Source organism: Megalobrama amblycephala, linkage group LG2, assembly GCF_018812025.1.
Source record: "Megalobrama amblycephala isolate DHTTF-2021 linkage group LG2, ASM1881202v1, whole genome shotgun sequence".
Lineage (NCBI taxonomy): Eukaryota > Metazoa > Chordata > Actinopteri > Cypriniformes > Xenocyprididae > Megalobrama > Megalobrama amblycephala.
In genome coordinates, this window is record NC_063045.1 from 20,731,402 (window position 1) to 20,751,875 (window position 20,474).

The following is a 20,474-nucleotide window of genomic DNA, read 5'->3' on the forward strand; positions in this document are numbered from 1 at the left end:
GTTTACACGTTGGCTGCTTCTGAAATCGTAGGAAGCTGACTTGTTGCCTCAATGACTTTTATTTTGCACACAAAGGTTCCTCACAAGACTTCTGAGGCAGAGTAACGGTTTAATGATCTACAGCAAAATAGAAAGAGCTTTGGTGAAAATGAAGGAAATATTTATTAAAGGATTAGTTCACTTTCAAATGAAAATTTCCTGATAATTTACTCACCCCCATGTCATCCAAGATGTTCATGTCTTTCTTTCTTCAGTCGAAAAGAAATTAAGGTTTTTGATGAAAACAATGATCCCAGATGAGAAATAAGGGTCTTATCTAGAGAAACCATCATTAATTTTCAAAAAAAAAATTATTTTTTTTTTTTTAAATTAAACATTTTATACGTTTTAACCATAAATGCTCATCTTGAACTAGCTCTCTTCTTCTTCTTCTCTATTTGAATTCCAGCAATAGACACTGCTAAGTGTATTACTGCCCTCCTCAGGTCAAAGTTTGAACTAAATTGTCATAAACAATATGCTAGTGCAAGTATATAACAATTAGTTCAAACTTTAACCTGTGGAGGGCAGTAATACACTTAGCAGTGTCTACACTGCTGGAATTCTAATAGAGAAGAAGAGAGCTAGTTGAAGATGAGCATTTATTGTTAAAACTTATATAATTTTAAATTTTTTTTAGAAAATGAGTAAAGGTTTAGATAAGACCCTTATTCCTCGTCTGGGATTGTGTAGAACGTTTTGAAGCTGCACTGAAACTGTAATTTTGACCTTCAACCGTTTGGGCTCCATTGAAGTCCACTATATGGAGAAAAAACCTGGAATGTTTTCATCAGAAACCTTAATTTCTTTTTGACTGAAGAAAGAAAGACATGAACATCTTGGATGACATGGGGGGTGAGTAAATATAAGGAAATTTAAATTTAAAAGTGAACTAATCCTTTAACTACAATAGTATCATTAGTATTTCTCGCTAGAAATGACATGAAAAGTTGAAAACGTTGGTCAAAAAGTACATTTACAAACTGACCACCAACCACAACTTTCAGATTCCATTTTTATTTTTAGCTCAACAATCACAGAAAGGAATGCAAAGGATTGTGGGATATCAAGGGCATGATCAGATGAAGGTATCTCAGGAGACAGGAAGTGAAGTTAACACTGGATTTGGACATGCCTTGCAATGCACCTTCCATAAGCAGCATTTTTAAGATTTCTACAAGCATGTGAAGGCTTTTTACAGTTCAGAATCGTTACTTCTGTTCTGTTACCACATTTGTCAAGCTTAAAAAAAAATGAAAACACTAGATGTAGTCTACGACTTATTCATATTCAAAGTATATTTAAGTATATTAACCATATTCAAAGTCTGAATTATGAAGCTCAGCAATAGATTTTTCTACAGAACAGACCAAAATTTTGGTCAAGAATTAAAATCCACCAAATTTCTCAAGTAAAATAATTTATGGTATGGTCAAATGTCAGGTTTAAAGTCATAACATTTAGTGACAAAGAATGTGAGAACCAATGATGGTGACATACAATGTGAGGTGATCCACTGAAAAGCATCATATTAAAGCTAATATTGAAGGGATAGTTCACCCAAAAATGAAATTTTATCATCAAATTTTGTCACTCACCCTCATGCTTTTCCAAACCTGTATAAGTTTCTTTTGTTGAACACAAAAGAAGATATTTTGAAGAATGTTGGTAACCAGACAGTTGACGGTAGCCATTGACTTAGTAGGGGGGAAAAATACTCTATAAGTCGATGGCTACCGCAAACTGTCTGGTTATCAACATTTCACATTCTGTGAGAAAATGACAGAATTTTCAATTTTTGGTGAACTATCTCTTTAAATTTTGTTCTTTTCCTTGCAGACACATATGATACTCTCAAAATATATTGCACAAAATATATTGAGCTGTTATGGTTTTTTTTTTTTTTTTTTTTTTTTTTAAAGTTTAAAGACATGGTCACTAACTGTTGTGAAAAAGAGTGGGGTGAAGATTCTTCAAAATTATCCATTTGAAAGTGTACAACAATTTGAGTTAAAATAATAAAACTGTCATATTTAAGTAAATTATTCCTTTAAATTACCAAACAATTACTTTCTATCTACAAGATTCAACATCATCACCTTTTCAAGTCCTCATTTTAAACCTAATAACCAGTATCCAATTATATACTGATTCACTACAATCACTACAGCAATTTCCATTATTTTCAAAGACAACATTTTTCTCTTCCATGCATGGATAACCCAAAATTGCTATAAAACTATGTAAAATATCTATACATTTATTCTAAAGCACTAGTAGTGAGATGTTAAAAAAAAATATATATAGTTAATCCACCAAAACACTGAACACAGAAATCCATGAGTATTACTGGATAGTAGGCTACACACCTAAATGATCAGATCTAAAGTAGGTTAAGGTGAAGAGAAGGTTTCTGCATTAGGACGCTGAATTAACACAAAATTACATGATGATAATACGACATAAAAGCGACATCTTTACTATTTAGGAATACATACAGATGTCGTGGTAAACAAACGAGAACTATCTGTTGTAAACCATCAAAGGTTCACTTACCGCCTATCTTTTGGCATTCAAGAGCACTCGTGAGGCTTGCCAGCTTCAATTCCCGACATTCGCTCAGACAGAAACATTTTCCCGGGAAGTCTGTGTATTAAAGCGTCTAAATGTGGAACGGAGGTACATTGATGCAGGCGCGTTCTCCACAGCTCAACCTTGAACGAAAACAGTCACAAGCAAATACGTTGCCATGCAACGAATACGAGGGCGTGTCATTGGCTGTAACTCATGCACCCCAGCGGAATATCGACCAATAGACTTTGCCGCAGTCAATGCAGGTGCTAAAAACTAAAATAAGCTAGTTATTGTAACAATCTACCAAAATGTAGTTTATCATTGCAATACCAAATATAAGCACATTTACATCAGACAAGAAGCACATTTTATTTCAGCATATCTATTTTCAAATACAAATTATGCACTGATGATGAAGATAAAATAACCACAAATATATTATAATGAAATGTTGTCCCTACAAACACATTTGCTCTTCATTTGAGAGGATTTTTTCAAAACATTTTACACTTACGTTTTACTATATCATACACAATGACAGCAGCAACATTTCTGAATATCTTAGCACATACATATACACTTAAATAAAGTAAGTTTGCATATCTGCTAAACATTTATTTGTTAAAGTTTCTATCATGACTGTAGCACATAAGTTAATTGCTAACAGGAATAGGAAGACCCAAAGGTTCGTCTTCCTGGGACAAAGGGTCTCTTTTGGCCTCCAGCCACCAAGTAGTCATTTCGCCTTTGCCCTGTTTGACAAAGAGAAACAATCAGTAAATCTCCTCCAGTGTATCTTAAACACAATGGCCTGAAGGACGGCATCATACAAAAGAAAGAAAGAGGGGAGAGAGAGCGACAGAACAGAGGTGTGTATTTGCTTGTGCATAATGAACAGACATCACTTAAGTGAAAACACAAAAGCCAGCTGAGGTCGAGCCCTAATTGAGAGGCACAGCTGAGCTGAGGTCTTGAGTTCAGCCTCTGGGGACCACATAACATCATCTCAGGAAATGAAGATCAATAGAAGATTGATTTGGTAGAAGGCTCTATAATATTCCATATAAGTTTGTCAATACTATTATAAATAATATAAATATTATTTTAATAAAAATCAATTATTATAACAAGGATTTTAAAATAATTTATTAATTATTAGTCATAAAATTAATAAACAATATTAGCAATTATATATAATAATATAAATATAAAAAAATAATGAGCACACAAATCATTTTGACAAAATACTTAAAGAGATAGTCTCTCCCCACCCAAAAATAAATAAATAAATAAAATTGATCCCATGATTTACTCACCCTCAAACCATCTTCTTTCAGACAAACACAGTTGGAGTTATATTAAAAATATCCCGACTCTTCCAAGCTTTATAAGAGTAGTGAAGGGGGCGTGAGATTTTGAAGCCCAAAAAAGCACATTCATCCATCATAAAAGTAATCTATACAACTCCAGGGGGTTAAAGGATTAGTCCACTTTCAAATAAAAATTTCCTGATAATTTACTCACCCCCATGTCATCCAATATGTTCATGTCTTTCTTTCGTCAGTCGAAAAGAAATTAAGGTTTTTGATGAAAACATTCCAGGATTATTCTCCTTATAGTGGACTTCAATGGAGCCCAAACGGTTGATGGTAAAAATTACAGTTTCATTGTAGGACTTTAAACGATACCAGACGAGGAATAAGGGTCTTATCTAGTGAAACGATTGGTCATTTAAAAAAAAAACGAAAAAAACAAATGTATATGCTTTATAAACACAAATGACCAACAAACCATTGAAGTCCACTATATGGAGAAAAATCCTGGAATGTTTTCATCAAAAACCTTAATTTGTTTTCGACTGAAGAAAGAAAGACATGAACATCTTGGATGATATGGGGATGAGTAAATTATCAGGAAATTTTCATTCAGAAGTGAACTAATCCTTTAATAAAGGCCTTCTGAAGCAAAGCGATGGGTTTTTGTAAAAATATCCATATTTAAAACTTTATAAACTATAAAAACTAGCTTCTGGCAGATGGACATGGATTTATGGCAAAAGAATAACCTCTGACCTGATGCATGACGTACTGACAAATGCAGAAGCGCAGAGGATACACCAGTCATGAGTTATAAAGTCTAAAACAAGAATTTTTAAGGAGAAATATCAGAGGATTTCGATATAAAAGAAGAGGAGCTTGAGTTTGTTGCACAGCATTTGTTTGAAATGCGAGAGGCGTCTAAGCTTACGATACACCTACATCCTACGTTGCGTCAGAGGCTACTCTTTTGACGTAAATCGATGGTTACTTTATAAAGTTTTGAATATAGATATTTTTCTTACGAAAACTCATCCCTTCGCTTCAGAAGGCCTTTATTAACCCCCTGGAGCTGTATGGATTATTTTAACGATGGATGGATGCACTTTTTGGGCTTCAAAATCTCATGCCCCTTCACTACCATTATCATGCTTGGAAGAGCCAGGATATATTTTGATATAACTCCGATTGTGTTCATCTGAAAAAGATAGTCATATACACCTAGGATGGTTTGAAGGTGAATAGATCATGGGATAATTTTCATTTTTGGGTGAACTATCCTTTTAATAACTGTAGCTGAAAGACTTATTTTTGAAAGACATTGTCTATGTTATTGTCTAAGCTATTATTTTCCCTATTTTCATCCAATAATACAGTTTCTTGTATCAGCACATTAATCATCTCACCAAGCTGGAATGCTACAAAGCACCTAAAGGGACATGGAGACAGGATAAAAAAAATATTTAAATGTTTTTGTGTTTCCACAGAGAAATATTTTGTGAGTTATCCCTCACAAATCTTTTGCATTCTCTCGCAAATGTATTGCATTCCCCTGAGAAATTTGACATTCGCTCACAAAACATTTACAATATCTCGCAAAAGTATTGCGTTTCCCCAAGAAACTTTGCATTCATTTGCAAAACGTTTGCGTTCTCTCACAAAAGTATTGTGTTCCACCAAGAAACTTTTGCGTCATTTTACAAAATATTTGTGTTTTCTTGCAAAACTTTTGTGTTCTCTCACAAAAGTATTGTGTTCCACCAACAAACCTGTTTATTTTTCAAAATGTTTGCGTTCTATTACAAAACTTTTGTTCTCTCACAAAACTTTTGCATTTTAGTAAGAAAGTATCGTGTTCTTTTGCAAAAGTGTTGCGTTCCATGAGAACCTTCCGCGGTTTTACAAAACTTTTGCAAGGTTTCATATTAATTTGTACTGTACAATATGAATCGTACAAAAATGTGATTAGAAAAAAGTATGAAGGTCCACAGCTAACCCCACCCCTAAACATACTGAGCAGATCGCACAAATTCATTCGATTAGCTACCAGTTCGCCAAAACATAGAACAGTTTTATGAGTGAATGCAAAGTTTCTAAAGGAAACGCAGAAGTTTTGCGAGAGAATGAAATTTTTTTGCGAACAAATTTAAAGTTTATTAAGAGAACGCAATTATTTTACAAAAAAAATGCACTGAAATATAATATAATATAATTTTCCCTCCCATCTTATTTTTTCAACGCCATATCCCTTTAGGGGCTTATAGTATGCAAAGTTTGCAAGAATCTTTGAGTTAACCAAGGCAACCAGGGTGAGTGAATGAAATATTTTGCCACTCTAAATTTACGACAAAATAATAGCTCTGTGGGTGGCTTCTTTGCATACACAAACAAGTACTTTGTGAACAATGATCTGACCATCTTACCTTCACACTGAGAGACCCACGACATATCAACATGTATCCACCAAGTGTGTGTAGAAGGTCTGCTGTAGAGCCACTGCACTGGATCTTTAAAGCTGTAAGCATCATGAAACAACACTAAGAAACATAAAGGCATGTGAGATGGAAATGACAAGCCCAAAAAATGGTTTTCAAAAAGTTTTATAATGATCCATGACACTCAAGAGACATTTGATAATAATATCACAGTAGTTAGCTTTAGCTTTAATGATTTCCACAGAAGTTTAGGAAAGGAAAATATTTGAGCCAAGATTCACTTTTATCTCTTTATATCCAATAAAACAGTACACAAAGACAAATATTTACAAGATTCCATTAGCCCGGAAGTGTCAGACAGGATCAGTTACTAATTGACGCTGTGTAAACAGCTGCTTTTGCCCAAATACCTTCACTGGTGGACTCCATGCGGGACGCAGTGTTTACAGTGTCACCAAATAAGCAGTATCGTGGCATTTTGGTGCCAACCACCCCAGCTACAACGGGGCCTAAGAACATATGAAATACTGTAAATAAAATGCTGTCTCATCTAAAGGACAGAGTTTATAATAATTGTTTAAAATGGTAGCCTGCTTGACGTTAAAGGGTTAGTTCACCCAAAAATGAAAATTCTGTCATTTATTACTTACCCTCATGCCGTTCCACACCCGTAAGACCTTCATTAATCTTCAGAGCACAAATTAAGATATTTTAGTTGAAATCCGATAGCTCCGTGAGGCCTTCATAGGGAGCAATGACATTTCCTCTCTCAAGATCCATAAAGGTACTAAAAAACATTTAAATCGGTTCATGTGAGTACAGCGGTTCAATACTAATATTATAAAGCGACGAGAATATTTTTGGAGCGCCAAAAAAAACAAAATAACGACTTATTTAGTGATGGCCGATTTCAAAACACTGCTTCAGGAAGATTCGGAGCATAAATGAATCAGAGTATCGAATCATGATTCAGATCGCATGTCAAACTGCCAACGGCTGAAATCACGTGACTTTGGCGATTCGAACAGCAGATTCGACACACTGATTCATCTGTGCTCCGATGCTTCCTGAAGCAGTGTTTTGAAATCGGCCATCACTAAATAAGTCGTTATTTCGTTTTTTTTTTTTTTCGCTCCAAAAATATTCTCGTTGCTTTATAATATTAATATTGAACCACTGTACTCACATGAACCGATTTAAATATGTTTTTAGTACATTAATGGATCTTGAGAGAGGAAGTGTCCATTGCTCCCTATGACTTGGTTGGTTTTATATTCGCACATTAGGACATCCGTATTCAATAGCCTTGTTAATCACACTACATTGGACATTCAGTGGACATTCACAAGTAAATATGCCATTAAAACAATACTTGCCTATTTTGATCGACTGTGAAAAATGTTGTAAGTTGACAATCGTTGGTTGTCAATATCATGTCGCTGCTTAAAATTCGCAAACATTAATTTATTGCACATTTATTGGAAAGTCTGAATTTATCAGAAGTCCAAATGTGCGAATATAAAACCAACTTTACCAAAGTATCCCTATGAAGGCCTCACAGAGCTATCGGATTTCAACTAAAATATCTTAATTTGTGTTCTGAAGATTAACGAAGGTCTTACGGGTGTGGAACGGCATGAAGGTAAATAATAAATGACAGAATTTTCATTTTTGGGTGAACTAACCCTTTAAGTTCAATTACAGATGATTAACGGAAGCCATGCTGACCTGAGTGAATGCCAGCCCGTATCTTCAGCTGTGTGGTGGGCTTGTGTGGGATTTTAAATGCATGACAGACGCTCACCAAGTCCAGCGCCATGCTGGCGATTTCACCAGCGTGATTGATCCCGTTCTCTTTCGGTACTCCTGAGACTACCATATCTGGGGGGGTCCACAAAGGGTCATTGATTTTTGTGCAAATTGATGCAAAAGTGTGACAAACAAAGGAAGCATGATCTCTGTAACCGCACTCACAAGCATCTCCTATAGTTTCCACTTTGTACACATCATAGTTGTCGATGATGTCATCAAATGTGGTGTAAAGCTTGTTGAGGAAATCCACAACCTGATGAGGAGTGCTGGAGCCCGAGAGTTGGGTGAAGCCCACTATGTCACTGGCCAAAAGAAACACAAAATAATTTATATTCATTAATATATGATATAATAATGTTTAATATGCTAATCAGTTTAAGGTTTGGGATCAGTACGTTTTTCGTTTTAAAGAATTTAATACTTTTATTCAACAGGATGCATTACATTTTTCAAAAGTAACAGGAAAGAGTATGCAAAAAATTACAAAAAATGGCTATTCCAAATAAATGGTGTCCTGACAACATGTAAAAAAAACTAAAAAAAAACAACAACAAAAAACGTTAAAATAGAAAAGTTATTTTATTTCTTAATATTAGTGTTTTTACTGTAAATGCAGCTTTGATGAGCATAGAAGACATTAAAAAATCTTACCAAACTCAGCTTTTGAACAGTAGTATATAAATGTCACTTTTCTTTAAAAGCAAATACTTATTGTTTCGGTCATTAATAGTTTTCATTCTTGCCTGAAATATACAGTGGCGTTGGAGTAACTCTGGGCCTCTGCTGTGTGTCCCTGACGAAGATCATCGGCTACTGGTTTTGGTAACATGCCTGACACAAACATTATAGTAATATAATAATAAAACAAATATTTATATAAATAAATAATATTTATTAATAAATAATAAATGCACCAAAAAATCTGAAACTGAAAACAGTCACTGCACGTAAGTACGTAAATGTCCAGTAGGTGGAACCAACTGGTTATGTTAACCAACAGTTCATGTGTTCATTCTTTGAAAGTTTTTTTTTTTTTTTTTTGTCAGAAAAATGATCATGAATAATTAACTTTTATCAGTCATAGACACTTTTCCCATACTATAATTTCATATACACTTCCATACTGTAGAGTAAACGGTCAGTCTTCTGCTTCTCCTGAAGAAGATCCTGTGTTCTTTCGGCTACAATGGTTTCCAAATGTTTACTGTACTTTTCCATCTAAAACACATATTAAAAAAAAACACATTAAACTGAAAAGCAAAAATATAAAAAATAAAAGCAAATTCAAAAGTTAATAAAACTATATATATATATATATATATATATATATATATATATATATATACTTTAAAATAAGGTTTCATTAACACTTTCATTAACACTTTACAATAAGGTTTCATTAACACTTTAGATAGAAAACTAAGAATTAAAGTGTAAGTTTACCCAAAAATTAAAATAATTTCTGTCACTAAGTACTCCCCCTCATGTTGTTCCAAACCTGTAAGACCTTCATTCATCTTCAGAACACAAATTAAGGTATTTTTGATGAAATCCAAGAGCTGTCTGACTCCACAATAGACCACCACTGTCAAGGCCCAGAAAGGTAGTAAAGATATTGTTAAAATAGTCCACGTGACTACAGTGGTTCAACCTTAATGTTATGAAGCGACAAGAATACATTATGTGCGCAAAAAATAATGACTTTGTTGAATAATCTCTTCTCTTCCCTGTCATTCTCTTACGCAGTTGACGCAGTAAGCACAGTGTTTACGTCCAAACGCCGGCACGACGTTGTACACTTGAGCAGCACGACGCATGCGTTCGTCAAAGAAGAATGAAGGTCTTACAGGTTTGGAACGACATGAGGGTGAGTCATTAATGACAGAATTTTCATTTTTTGGGTGAACTAACCCTTTAATAATACTGCTACAGCATTTATTAATTTTAGGTAATGTTAATTTCAACATTTACTAATACATTATTAAAATCACATGTATTTGTCAACATTAGTTAATGCACAGTGAACTAACATGAACAAACAATGAACAACTGGATTTGTATTAACTAACATGAACAAAGATTAATTAATTCTGTAACAATTGTATTGCTTATTGTTAGTTCATTAGTATATATATATATATATATATATATATATATATATATATATATATATATATATATATATATATACTGTGTTCTTATTGTGCTTTCAATTTTAATAACAACAAATTGAACAAATAAAATAAAAAATTACCAAAACAGGAATAAAGCTTAAAAGACTTGACTGGACAAGATACATACCAGGTTCATCATCATATCCACGGGGCTGACCTTGTGCGGGTTCATTTTATCAAGCGTCTTTTTCACCTGCTCAAACGTCGGCCTCATGGTGACATTGTGGGACCAGCATCTCTTTATCAGCTGAGTGAAATTTGACTAAGAACACTGAGTGCTTTTCATTTATCCACAGTTATCTCATATCTCATCAATAGCAAATCAATGAAGTAACTGGTTTTCAACAAAACATGCTAAAAAAGGAAGTGTGCTTAAGTAAATAGCATTCAAGTGCAATGCATCGATTACATCAATACAAACCTCACAGTAATCATCTGGATCTGGGCAGTCATTGTCTGATTTCCCAGCCTCCAGTTTGGGAAGTGATGGGCGCCACATGACATCAAGCTTCACTGAATCTGCCTGTTCCTGCTCATGTGACAATAATTGCACTTCTTATCATCACCTTTTTCACACGCAAAAAAAGTCTAAAACTCCCAAATCTTCCTGATCCTTGTCTACTTACTGAAATTAGGTCACTGCGAGTGGCGATTTCCACCAAGATAATAGAGTAGCTTGAGATACGGGAAGGAAAGACAAATGTTTATTTCATGCTTCTGAGAAACTTTGTTTTATTTGAGAACAAATTGTGGCTATGGGATGCATCTTTAAAACATATAGCATTTGCATGTGCACAAAGAAAAAAACAGGGTCATAACTGTTATGCAGTGCATTTTATAGTCCCCATCACAGCTATTTATTAATAGCTTTTTTATTTACAATTTTTACTTATTTATTATTTATTTATTTGTTTCTCACAATTAAATATTTTCATACTTTTTTAAATATTGCAGATTTTTAAACACACTTTGAAAATATTCCAAATATGTATTTGTTCGATAAATCATTAAATATGAAAACAATTTAAAAGGATGGTTAAAAATAAATTTCTTCTACCTGTACACATCAGCTGCGGCTGTGAAGCTAGTGCTGATTCTCAAAAGAACTTCAGGGGCGCAGTAAATGTGATAGATGTTTTGACATTGGAAAATGGTGCTCATGTCCTCAAAGTCCTCCTTTCTGTAGGCCATCAGCCCGTAATCTGTATCATTAAATGTCTTAATTCATAATTGCATAAATTTTTTACATGTTATAATAAGTGTAAGAAGTGCACCTATAGAAAATCTAGAATTATGCACCTGATATTTTGCAGACCCATCGGTCGTCAATCACACAGTTACGTGAATGAAGGCGGCCGTGGAACATTTTGTGCTGGTGCAGGTACGCCATCCCTCGGGCAATATCGGTAGCAAAAGACAATCTGTAGACAAAAGTTTTCATTTTATTTCCATTTTATGCCTTGAAGTTCCATCATGGAGCTTCCAAAGATCTTTCCCACAACGCCACAAGACATATTTACCGAAAACCCCAGTTGATGGGGATGTCCTCATTCAGCAGCACATCTGCCAGGCTTCCCTTTGGACAGTACTCTGTGATAATGCTCACGAAAGGAACTTCAGTGCAGCCTCCAATGAACTTGGAGATGTTTGGGTGATCAAGCTCCCTGGTAAAAAATAAATAAATAAATACATTTTATAAATAAAGTTAAAAATAAATATTATTTTAATTTAGTTGTTAGATAAAATCTAACAAATGTATTTAATGCATTGGTATGGTTAATGTTATTTGTGGCTACAGCTACTCACCTGACCTCTTTGACTTCTTTTCTGATTGTTTTAGTCAGGGTGAAGTGTTTCTTTTGGATGTGTTTTACAGCTACAGTCCTTCCATCACTGCAAAAAAAAAAGAAAAAGACAACAAACAAGAAAACAAAGACAATACAACAAAACAAACAAGCAAACAAAAAAACATTAGTTTTAGGAAATTTGTTAGTAGAGATACCCAAGAGGCAGAGTATCACTGGCAAGCACTCACTAGATGCCAGCCTGAATGAAGCGTGGTTTGAAGATGGTGTTCACTGCAGTGCAGACCGTCACATCTGTAACTCTACTCACACTTGAGTTCCTCTTTCCTGTCTGAAGACTTGTGGTGCTACAAAAACCTGTGTAGGACACTTTACCTGTAAGACCAAAATAAGTTTCAATTTTATTTAGGTAAAATGTTATGCATTTGAGCAAAACAGGATGTTCAGTGAAAACATGTTGAAAAAATGTTTTATATTTGGCAGTAACATATTTAGAGGCAGTGGATGAGTCTAAAAATTCTTACCAAATATGATATTATTGTAGTTGACAATCCAGCTCTCATCCCAAAACATTTTCTGTTTTTGGTACTGCAGCCACTAGGGGAAAAAAAATATTTTAAAAAATCCATAATGCGACAAAACAATACATATAATTTGTAACAAATTGTACAACATAGGCAGAATAATGCATGCCTCATGACGGTGACACTATGGGAACGCTCCAGCAGGAGCCGGTGTCTGAAGCATGTGTGGAAACACACCAATTCTCCTGGCCAGCAGCGTGGTTAGGTGACATAGCGTCATTGCATCACCATGACCATAAATAAACACCTGAAATGCATGGAAGGGATAAACCCAAAGGACTCGAGCCTAGGGTCAATCCAATTCAATAATAATATCCATGAATGTGTGTGAAAAGGGCCAGCCTACCTTAACATGCCTAACATAACAGCAAATAAATTCCCAAGAGACGCACTCTCCTTTTCGGCAGAACGGGCTCTGTTACCCAAGGACAAAGTCCACTGCACGTCCCAAAGGTAATCTTAAAATACTGAAGGGGCACTTTTTTCAGGATACCTTTTCAATGAGGTAGACACCCCCCAACCACCCCCCATAAGGACATAAGATCCTGGGGCTAAATCCGTATGCAAACGGTAAAACTTTACTAATGTGTGCAGAGAAGACCAGCCTGCTGCAGCACAAACATCTTACAATGGTGCACCTTTAGCTAGGGCCTTAGAAGAAGCCATACTCATTTACATACGTAATTGATCAGATTTACACCACAAGCCTAACCAGTCAACAAAAATCCTCAAGCCCCTGACTGGATACAAGAGACTCAGGCTAGAACCCCTGGGAGCAGAGTGATTGGGGGGAAAGTGTACAGATGTAGCTTCAGCCACATCTGTACCATGGCATCTAGCCCTGGAAACACTAGAGGTGGTGGGGTAAGTGGAGCAGTCCATAGAGGGGTTAGAGGAAGAGACAAGGCGTGACATAGTGGTGCCACAATCTCTTCCCCGAGGGGGCATGCCCTGAACATCCTGTGGCCATGACCATCAGGACTTCTTTTTCTTAGCCGATGACAGTTGCTCAGATCTGTCCATGTCAGATCCAGACACCCACACTGGCCCTTTTCTCCTCCCTTCTTGTCATGAAGGAGCTAGGTCCTGGCTGGGGATGGCTCGTAGACTCCACCGGCCCCTGGCCCAGGCAAGGGACGAACTGCCAGAATGCCACCGATTGCTTCTTGGCCACCTGAAACGTACTGTATCAATGACACCAAATCACACCAAATAGGACCAAGGGTGAAACTGGGGCATCCAGAAGGAAGCCTTTGTCTTTTTCCTTGAGGTTGAACCACAGATGTCTCTCCATGGCAACCATAGAAGGCATCGCACAGCCAATGGAGCAGGCCATCTGCTTTGTGGCACGGACAGCCAGATCTGTGGCTGTGGAGTTCCCTCACTGACTCAGGGTCTACTGCCTTATTACAGTCCTGATCTTACAGCAAGTCAGCCTGGTACACCTGCACCAACATCGTATGCAGTGATGCACCAGCCTGACCCACTGCCTCATAAGCCATACCCACTAGGATGTAACTTTACAGGACCTCGAGGTTACTTGAAAGGAAACGCAATACTTTTTGTGAGAGCTTTGTGAGCCAATTGCAAGTATTTTGAGGGAACACATTGCTTTTTGTGAGATAACGCACAATTGCTTAGTGGAATGCAACAATTTGCAAGTTAACGCAAAACCGTTGACACATATTTTTTCTCCAATCTCATAGTTCCATCACCATGTCCTTTTAGGGGCTTCATAAATATGTGAGTGGTACTTCCCTGTGAAAATTTGCTTGTTGGTGGTTGCTAGGGCATTGCTAATGTATTCTGAATGGTTTTAAGCATGTTACTGGGGTTTTAGTTAGTTGCTTACTTGGACAAGTCAAAGAGCCCACCCTAAATCTCTATTTCATCTATTCCTTCCTTCAGTGTAAGTTTCTTTCCCATATTTTCATCTAAAAGCTATATTGACTGGGTCTTTTAAATAAGCAAATATTTGTCAAGCATTGAACCAGGATTCTCACCACCAATGTTAGGAAGAAGCCACTGCAGAACAAGGCAACAGGAAGCCCAGTGGCCACTTTGATAGATGTAGGCATAGGACAAACCCCACAGTCAGCGGGACACGTCAGACAGCTCTCCTCCAGCTCACAGGTGCCGTCTCCACACACTAACACAAATGCACAAATGAAAGTGTACATAAACATCCCTACACAAATATTACCTTCAAATGTTTCCCTGGATCATATTAGAATATGTCAACAATTAACCTTGCTTAATCAAACACTTTGCTTTATATAGTAGATGCAGTTCACGTAACTTCTATATCCTTGATGTACCAGTTGTTTAAAGACATAATTTCCATAAATGCCTAAAGCGTTTAACAAGTTATATTAACCTTGAGCGCTGACTACTAGCACCTTGGACTCTAGGGCTGCGTGCATCTGTCCCACTTTGATATGAGCAATGACTGATGTAACTCCTAAATGAACCAGCACCACCTGTGTAAAATAATTAAAATCCCCATAACATATAATAATATGAAACTCTTAATAATAACTATTAATAAAAAACTCATATATTTATATAGCTTTGCTTGTAACCTTTGACGTCCAGAGCAGTTGGCTCATCTTTCCAGCTTTAGATACTGTGTGGGTTACAATTTCGCCATCGTCTGGAATCCAGGGACCACAAATCCCTCCGCCTCTCTAAAGAGACAAAATACAATCCCCTGACTGTTTAAAGGTTTAATGGATGTGGAGCAATATTGACTGTCAAACACCATGCACAAATTATAATAACAGCTTACCACAGTGTAAAATTAATGGCACCAGTTTAAGTAGAACCTGAATAAGTGCTCATCAAGTTTGGCCCACTTCCCATTGATGAGTACCCGCCCCTTCATGCACTTCATTTTCTCTCTCTCTCTCTCTCTCTCTCTCTCTCTCTCTCTCACACACACACACACACGTTTACATGGCTAAATATATGGACCTACTATAGACTTCTACTGTTGTTTAAACACAGCAAAATCCCCAGAGTTAAATCAAATGGTCCCTCTCTATATTGAGTTAAAACAACACTGAAGCAGAGTTAAAGTTAATGAGATAATATGCTGTTTGTGAAGTGGTTTAATCAGATCTTGAGAGATTTAATGTCTTTTATCTTCAGCTGATTTCATCTAAGGCTGTGGCTGGAAGTCCTTTGTAGTTATTGTGTTTCTCTTCAGTGATTATGCTTGTTAACAGCAGGTGTTCATCACTAATGCTCAATCATAACTTAATCACTTAATTATCTCATTAACTTTAACTCTGCTTCAGTGTTACTTTAACACTATATAGAGAGAGACCATATGTAATCTGATCAGAGTTGATTTAACTCTGGGGATTTTGCTGTGTATGTTATACAAACCAACTCTATCCAAATATTAGTTTGCCCCCAAAGCATAGGTAGGTTCAAAACGCTCATACAAGCAACCGGCACAGGGCATTTATGGCAATGGTAATTGGCCTACATACTGCAATACTATCATTTGTGGCCTCTGATATCATGCCAAAATGCGCCATGTTTAGTCGACTTTTTATTACAAAGACTTCAGCACCAGTGTGACTAAATCAAAGAGCGCTTGCTGTAGGATTGCAAGACCACTGACCATGAGCGCAAGAGGACAGGAGTGAATGTTAGCATGATACACGCAGCAGTTGTCTTCATTGGCGTTGTTCCAGTTCGAGGGGCATTCATGCTCGAGGCAGAATCTTTTGGCCTCTGAGGCATTACTGTGGGAGAAAGTGAAGCGTATAGTGTAACCACCGTCACATGGAGCCAACATTCCTACGTTCATTGTGAACATAATATTACATTCAAGAAGACCTCAATGTTCAATGTGATAAAAAAAATAAAAAAAAAAACTTCAATGGAGTAAAATGGGCTTTCTCAACATAATGAAGCACATTTGAGAAGGCTGGCATTGTGAGTCGCGCTCACCTAAACTGGAAAATCTTGTTTTTAACCGCATATTCATAAAAGGAATCTGTGGCAGTGACAGAATAGGTAACGTTGAACTCCTCCCCATCTGTGACCTTTTCTGGTGGACGTTGAACCCAAGCCATTTCTAAGCCTGTGGAAACATGTGGGTGTGAAGTGTTTAAGGAAGCTTAGAATGGAAATATCAAAGTGATGTAACAAAGCAAATGTTTATCTTCTTGTATGAAGAGAAGGTATACACACAGAATTTAATCAACTTTCAAATTAACGGTACTTATTTTGTTGACCTAATGATTAGGAAACTTCCTTTAAGTTGTTGGTTTATACATTTAAGGTCTTGTCTCCAATTCTTAAATGGACAGTTCATCAAAACGTTCATGAACGAATCATTCAGGCTGGTTTTTGTGAACTGGATCACTGATTTGTTGAAAAGATTTGAATCAAAAGAATGATCTGTTCATGAACTGAACCATATTTTTGAATAACACACAAGTTATACTGGTTTAGATTGAAGTTAGGATGATGAGAGAAATTTAATTTTTGGTGGGTGAACTGTCTCTTTAAGGAATTACCAACAACAATGAAAGCAATTGAGTGTAGCTAATTAGACTCATCTTAAAAGAAGCACTTACCGCCACAGCTAATCATGTTGTAATCATTTGGTTCAACTATAGGCCAGCAGTCATATTCAGTGTTGTCCAAGTCATGCCATCCTTCAACGGCCAGATTCTGAAAATATGTCATAATCACTGGTGTTTTTATCCACTATAACATATGCTAACTCATATGAATAATGTCTTGCTCAACTGCATTTGAGTGGGATTTTATTGTTTAGTCCTCAATCTGAAATCAAGCAGTATCAATATTGAATGTAATATTGTTAAATTCGATACACAACATTTAGAAGTCGGCTATGTTAGCATGCCAAATAATTTCAATGTATATTTCAGAGCATATTATATCTATTTTAACCAAAATAATAAAATTAAAATAATAATAATAATAAAAAAAATAGTTAGGGTAACACTTTAAAATAAGGTTCCATTTGTTAACATTATAGGTAAAAAATGAGAACTAACAATAGGTTAACTAACTTTTATAGCATTTATTAATCTTAGTTGATATTAATTTCAACATTTACTAATACATTATTAAAATCAAAGGTTAGATTTGTTAATATTGTTTAATGGAGCTGAGCTAACTAACAATGAACTGTTGTATTTGTATTTACAAAATTCTGTAAAAAAAAAAAAAAAAGTATTGCTTATTGTTATTTCATGCATTGCTAAAAAAAAGTGTTACCAGTTATTTAATTGCTTTAAAATATTAATAATTACCACATATATGCTGGGAAATAAAATAAAATAAAATAAAATAAAATAAAATAAAATAAAATAAAATAAAATAAAATAAAATAAAATCCTGTTAAACTTGTATCTATGATATATTTCAGAGCATGTTAAATATTTTAACCTATATTTATTAAAATAAAATAAAACAATAAAATTGTATCTATGATGCATTTTAGAGAATGTTTTTAACCCATATTTAATAAAATAAAACACATTTCTATGACACATTTCAGAGGATGTTAAATCTTTTAACCCATATTTAATAAAATTAAATAAATTATATTTGTATGACAGTTCAGAGCATGTTAAATCTTGTAACTCATATTTAATTTAAAAAAAAAAAAACTGTCACACATTTCATAGCATGTTATATACCTTTTTAACCCATATGAAATAAAATAAAATAATTTCTTTAGACAGTTGCTAATATGTACCTAATCAGAATATTTACATAGTACTCCAAGGTACCTCAATATTAGAGAATCAGAATGAGTTTTATTCACCAAATGTGCACAAACACACAAGGAATGTGTTGTGGTTTCCAATAGCTCTGAGGTATCACCATGGTATATGTTCAAAAAACTATAACACCATGATGTGCAAAATCATATATAACTCATACATCCTTCATTTCAGTTCTTGATGAATTCTCAGGTCTGTACTTCACCGCCTAATTCTGGCCACAGTTGTTTCTGACAAAGCCACAAAAGCCAAGCATGACGCTGTCTGATCCAGTCCATTCACTGACAGTTTCTTGGCTGATTACACCAATCATTTTTACCGCTATAAAACATAGTATCTTAAACAACAAAACACCATCAGATTTTAAGACCTGTCAAAGTGATCAAATAATTCCCCTGCATCATTAGAATACTATAAAGCCACACAATCGTGCACTTACCATAAGGAAAAGGACAGCGCAGGTTTCCCACAGACCCATGTTGTCTTGCTTGTCAGTTTGGATGCACTGTGTGGACTGACTTGGCAAGAAGGGGCTGCCTCTTGTCCTCTATTTCTCTTTCTTTCGTTTCTTCAATAGCCCCTAATTATTCAATCAGTCGGAGAGCTCACGCTAATCATAAACACTCTCCCAAGGAGATCCAACTCACCTTCAGCCACCACTTGCAGTTTAGGTTATGTTGTCAGCACGCATGCAAAAACCAATGCAACAACAACTTATTATTTGACATGAAGTCTGATACTGTTACACTGTGTGAATATCAGCTGGTGGGATGTAAATTTAAACCACGTTCACTCCCTTCAATTTGTTTTTATTTAAATAGTGCAGTTAAAAAGCGTAAAGGGATTTTCGCAAAATTTGTGACCTTTAGGGGATAGAGTTTACAATCGAGAAACAAAAAAGTTAGAAAAAGAAAGAATACAGAATGTTGTCAAGAACAATATTTTTATTCAACAAGAATTAAATTCATCAAAATAAGATACAGTAAATATTTTATACTTTTATTTGCTTGTTCTTTTTAAAATTCTATTCATTAAAGAACCCTGAAAAAAATTGTATTAAGGTTTCCACAAAAAAATTAAGCAGCATAACTGATTTCAACAGTGATAATAATAAGAAATGTTTCTTGAGCAGCAAATCATCATATTAGAATGATTTCTGAAGGATCATGTGACACTGAAGACTGGAGTAATGATGCTGAAAATTCAGCTTTGCATCACAGGAATAAATTACTTCTTAAAATACATTTAAATAGAAAACAGTTATTTTAAATTATAATAATATTTAACAATATTTTGTGTATTTGTGTATTAAGTATTTTTTATTAAATAAATGCAGTGAGAATAAATTGGTGAAATAAATGCAATAAATTGGTGAGAATAAAAGACTTATTTTAAAAACATTTTTAAAAATGTATCAACTCAAACATTTTAACAGTATTTTATATACACCATTTTAAAGATTTGAATAACTTTTCCAAATATTTGAGTGTAAATTATGTACATAATAATAATAATTATTATTATTATTAGCAGTGAGAATAAATTGGTGAAAAAAATGCAATAAATTGGTGAGAATAAAAGACTTCTTTTAAAAACATTTTTAAAAATGTATCAACTCAAACATTTTAACAGTATTTTATATACACCATTTTAAAGATTTGAATAACTTTTCCAAATATTTGAGTGTAAATTAAGTAAATAATAATAATAATTATTATTATTATTAGCAGTGAGAATAAATTGGTGAAAAAAATGCAATAAATTGGTGAGAATAAAAGACTTCTTTTAAAAACATTTTTAAAAATGTATCAACTCAAACATTTTAACAGTATTTTATATACACCATTTTAAAGATTTGAATAACTTTTCCAAATATTTGAGTGTAAATTATGTACATAATAATAATAATTATTATTATTATTAGCAGTGAGAATAAATTGGTGAAAAAAATGCAATAA

The 20,474-nt window shown here is 34.8% G+C and overlaps 1 protein-coding gene across 4 annotated transcripts; it reads right to left on the bottom strand.

Moving 5' to 3' along the window:
• Positions 1-61: 61 nt before the first annotated feature.
• Positions 62-19,257, bottom strand: LOC125252665 (atrial natriuretic peptide receptor 2-like). Of its 4 annotated transcripts, none has more exons than XM_048166153.1 (24): positions 18,956-19,254; positions 17,335-17,431; positions 16,703-16,835; positions 16,371-16,494; positions 15,322-15,426; positions 15,117-15,219; positions 14,743-14,888; positions 12,680-12,752; positions 12,386-12,530; positions 12,157-12,243; positions 11,871-12,014; positions 11,650-11,771; positions 11,408-11,552; positions 10,977-11,025; positions 10,772-10,882; positions 10,478-10,597; positions 9,301-9,394; positions 8,920-9,007; positions 8,339-8,478; positions 8,093-8,245; positions 6,775-6,873; positions 6,353-6,466; positions 2,596-3,365; positions 62-117 (listed from the first exon to the last, which is right to left on the bottom strand). In XM_048166153.1, exons 1-23 carry the CDS (start codon positions 18,992-18,994, stop codon positions 3,274-3,276), a joined length of 2,523 nt encoding a protein of 840 aa, XP_048022110.1. In that variant the 5' UTR covers positions 18,995-19,254; the 3' UTR covers positions 62-117; positions 2,596-3,273. The 4 variants fall into 4 exon arrangements, with proteins under 4 accessions (XP_048022110.1, XP_048022119.1, XP_048022128.1 ...); XM_048166162.1 differs by having other exon boundaries at positions 6,353-6,444; positions 18,956-19,251; XM_048166171.1 differs by lacking the exons at positions 62-117; positions 2,596-3,365 and adding an exon at positions 3,542-3,662 and having other exon boundaries at positions 18,956-19,257.
• Between the last annotated feature and the right edge of the window lie 1,217 nt (positions 19,258-20,474).

Coding starts and splice junctions, on each gene's coding strand:
- LOC125252665 (XM_048166153.1), bottom strand. CDS start 18,994: ATGGGTCTGTGGGAAACCTGCGCTGTCCTTTTCCTTATG. Junction 16,495..16,702: donor AACAAGATTTTCCAGTTTAG/GTGAGCGCGACT, acceptor TTTCTCCCACAG/TAATGCCTCAGAGGCCAAAA. Junction 11,026..11,407: donor GCCGCAGCTGATGTGTACAG/GTAGAAGAAATT, acceptor CCGTATCTCAAG/CTACTCTATTATCTTGGTGG.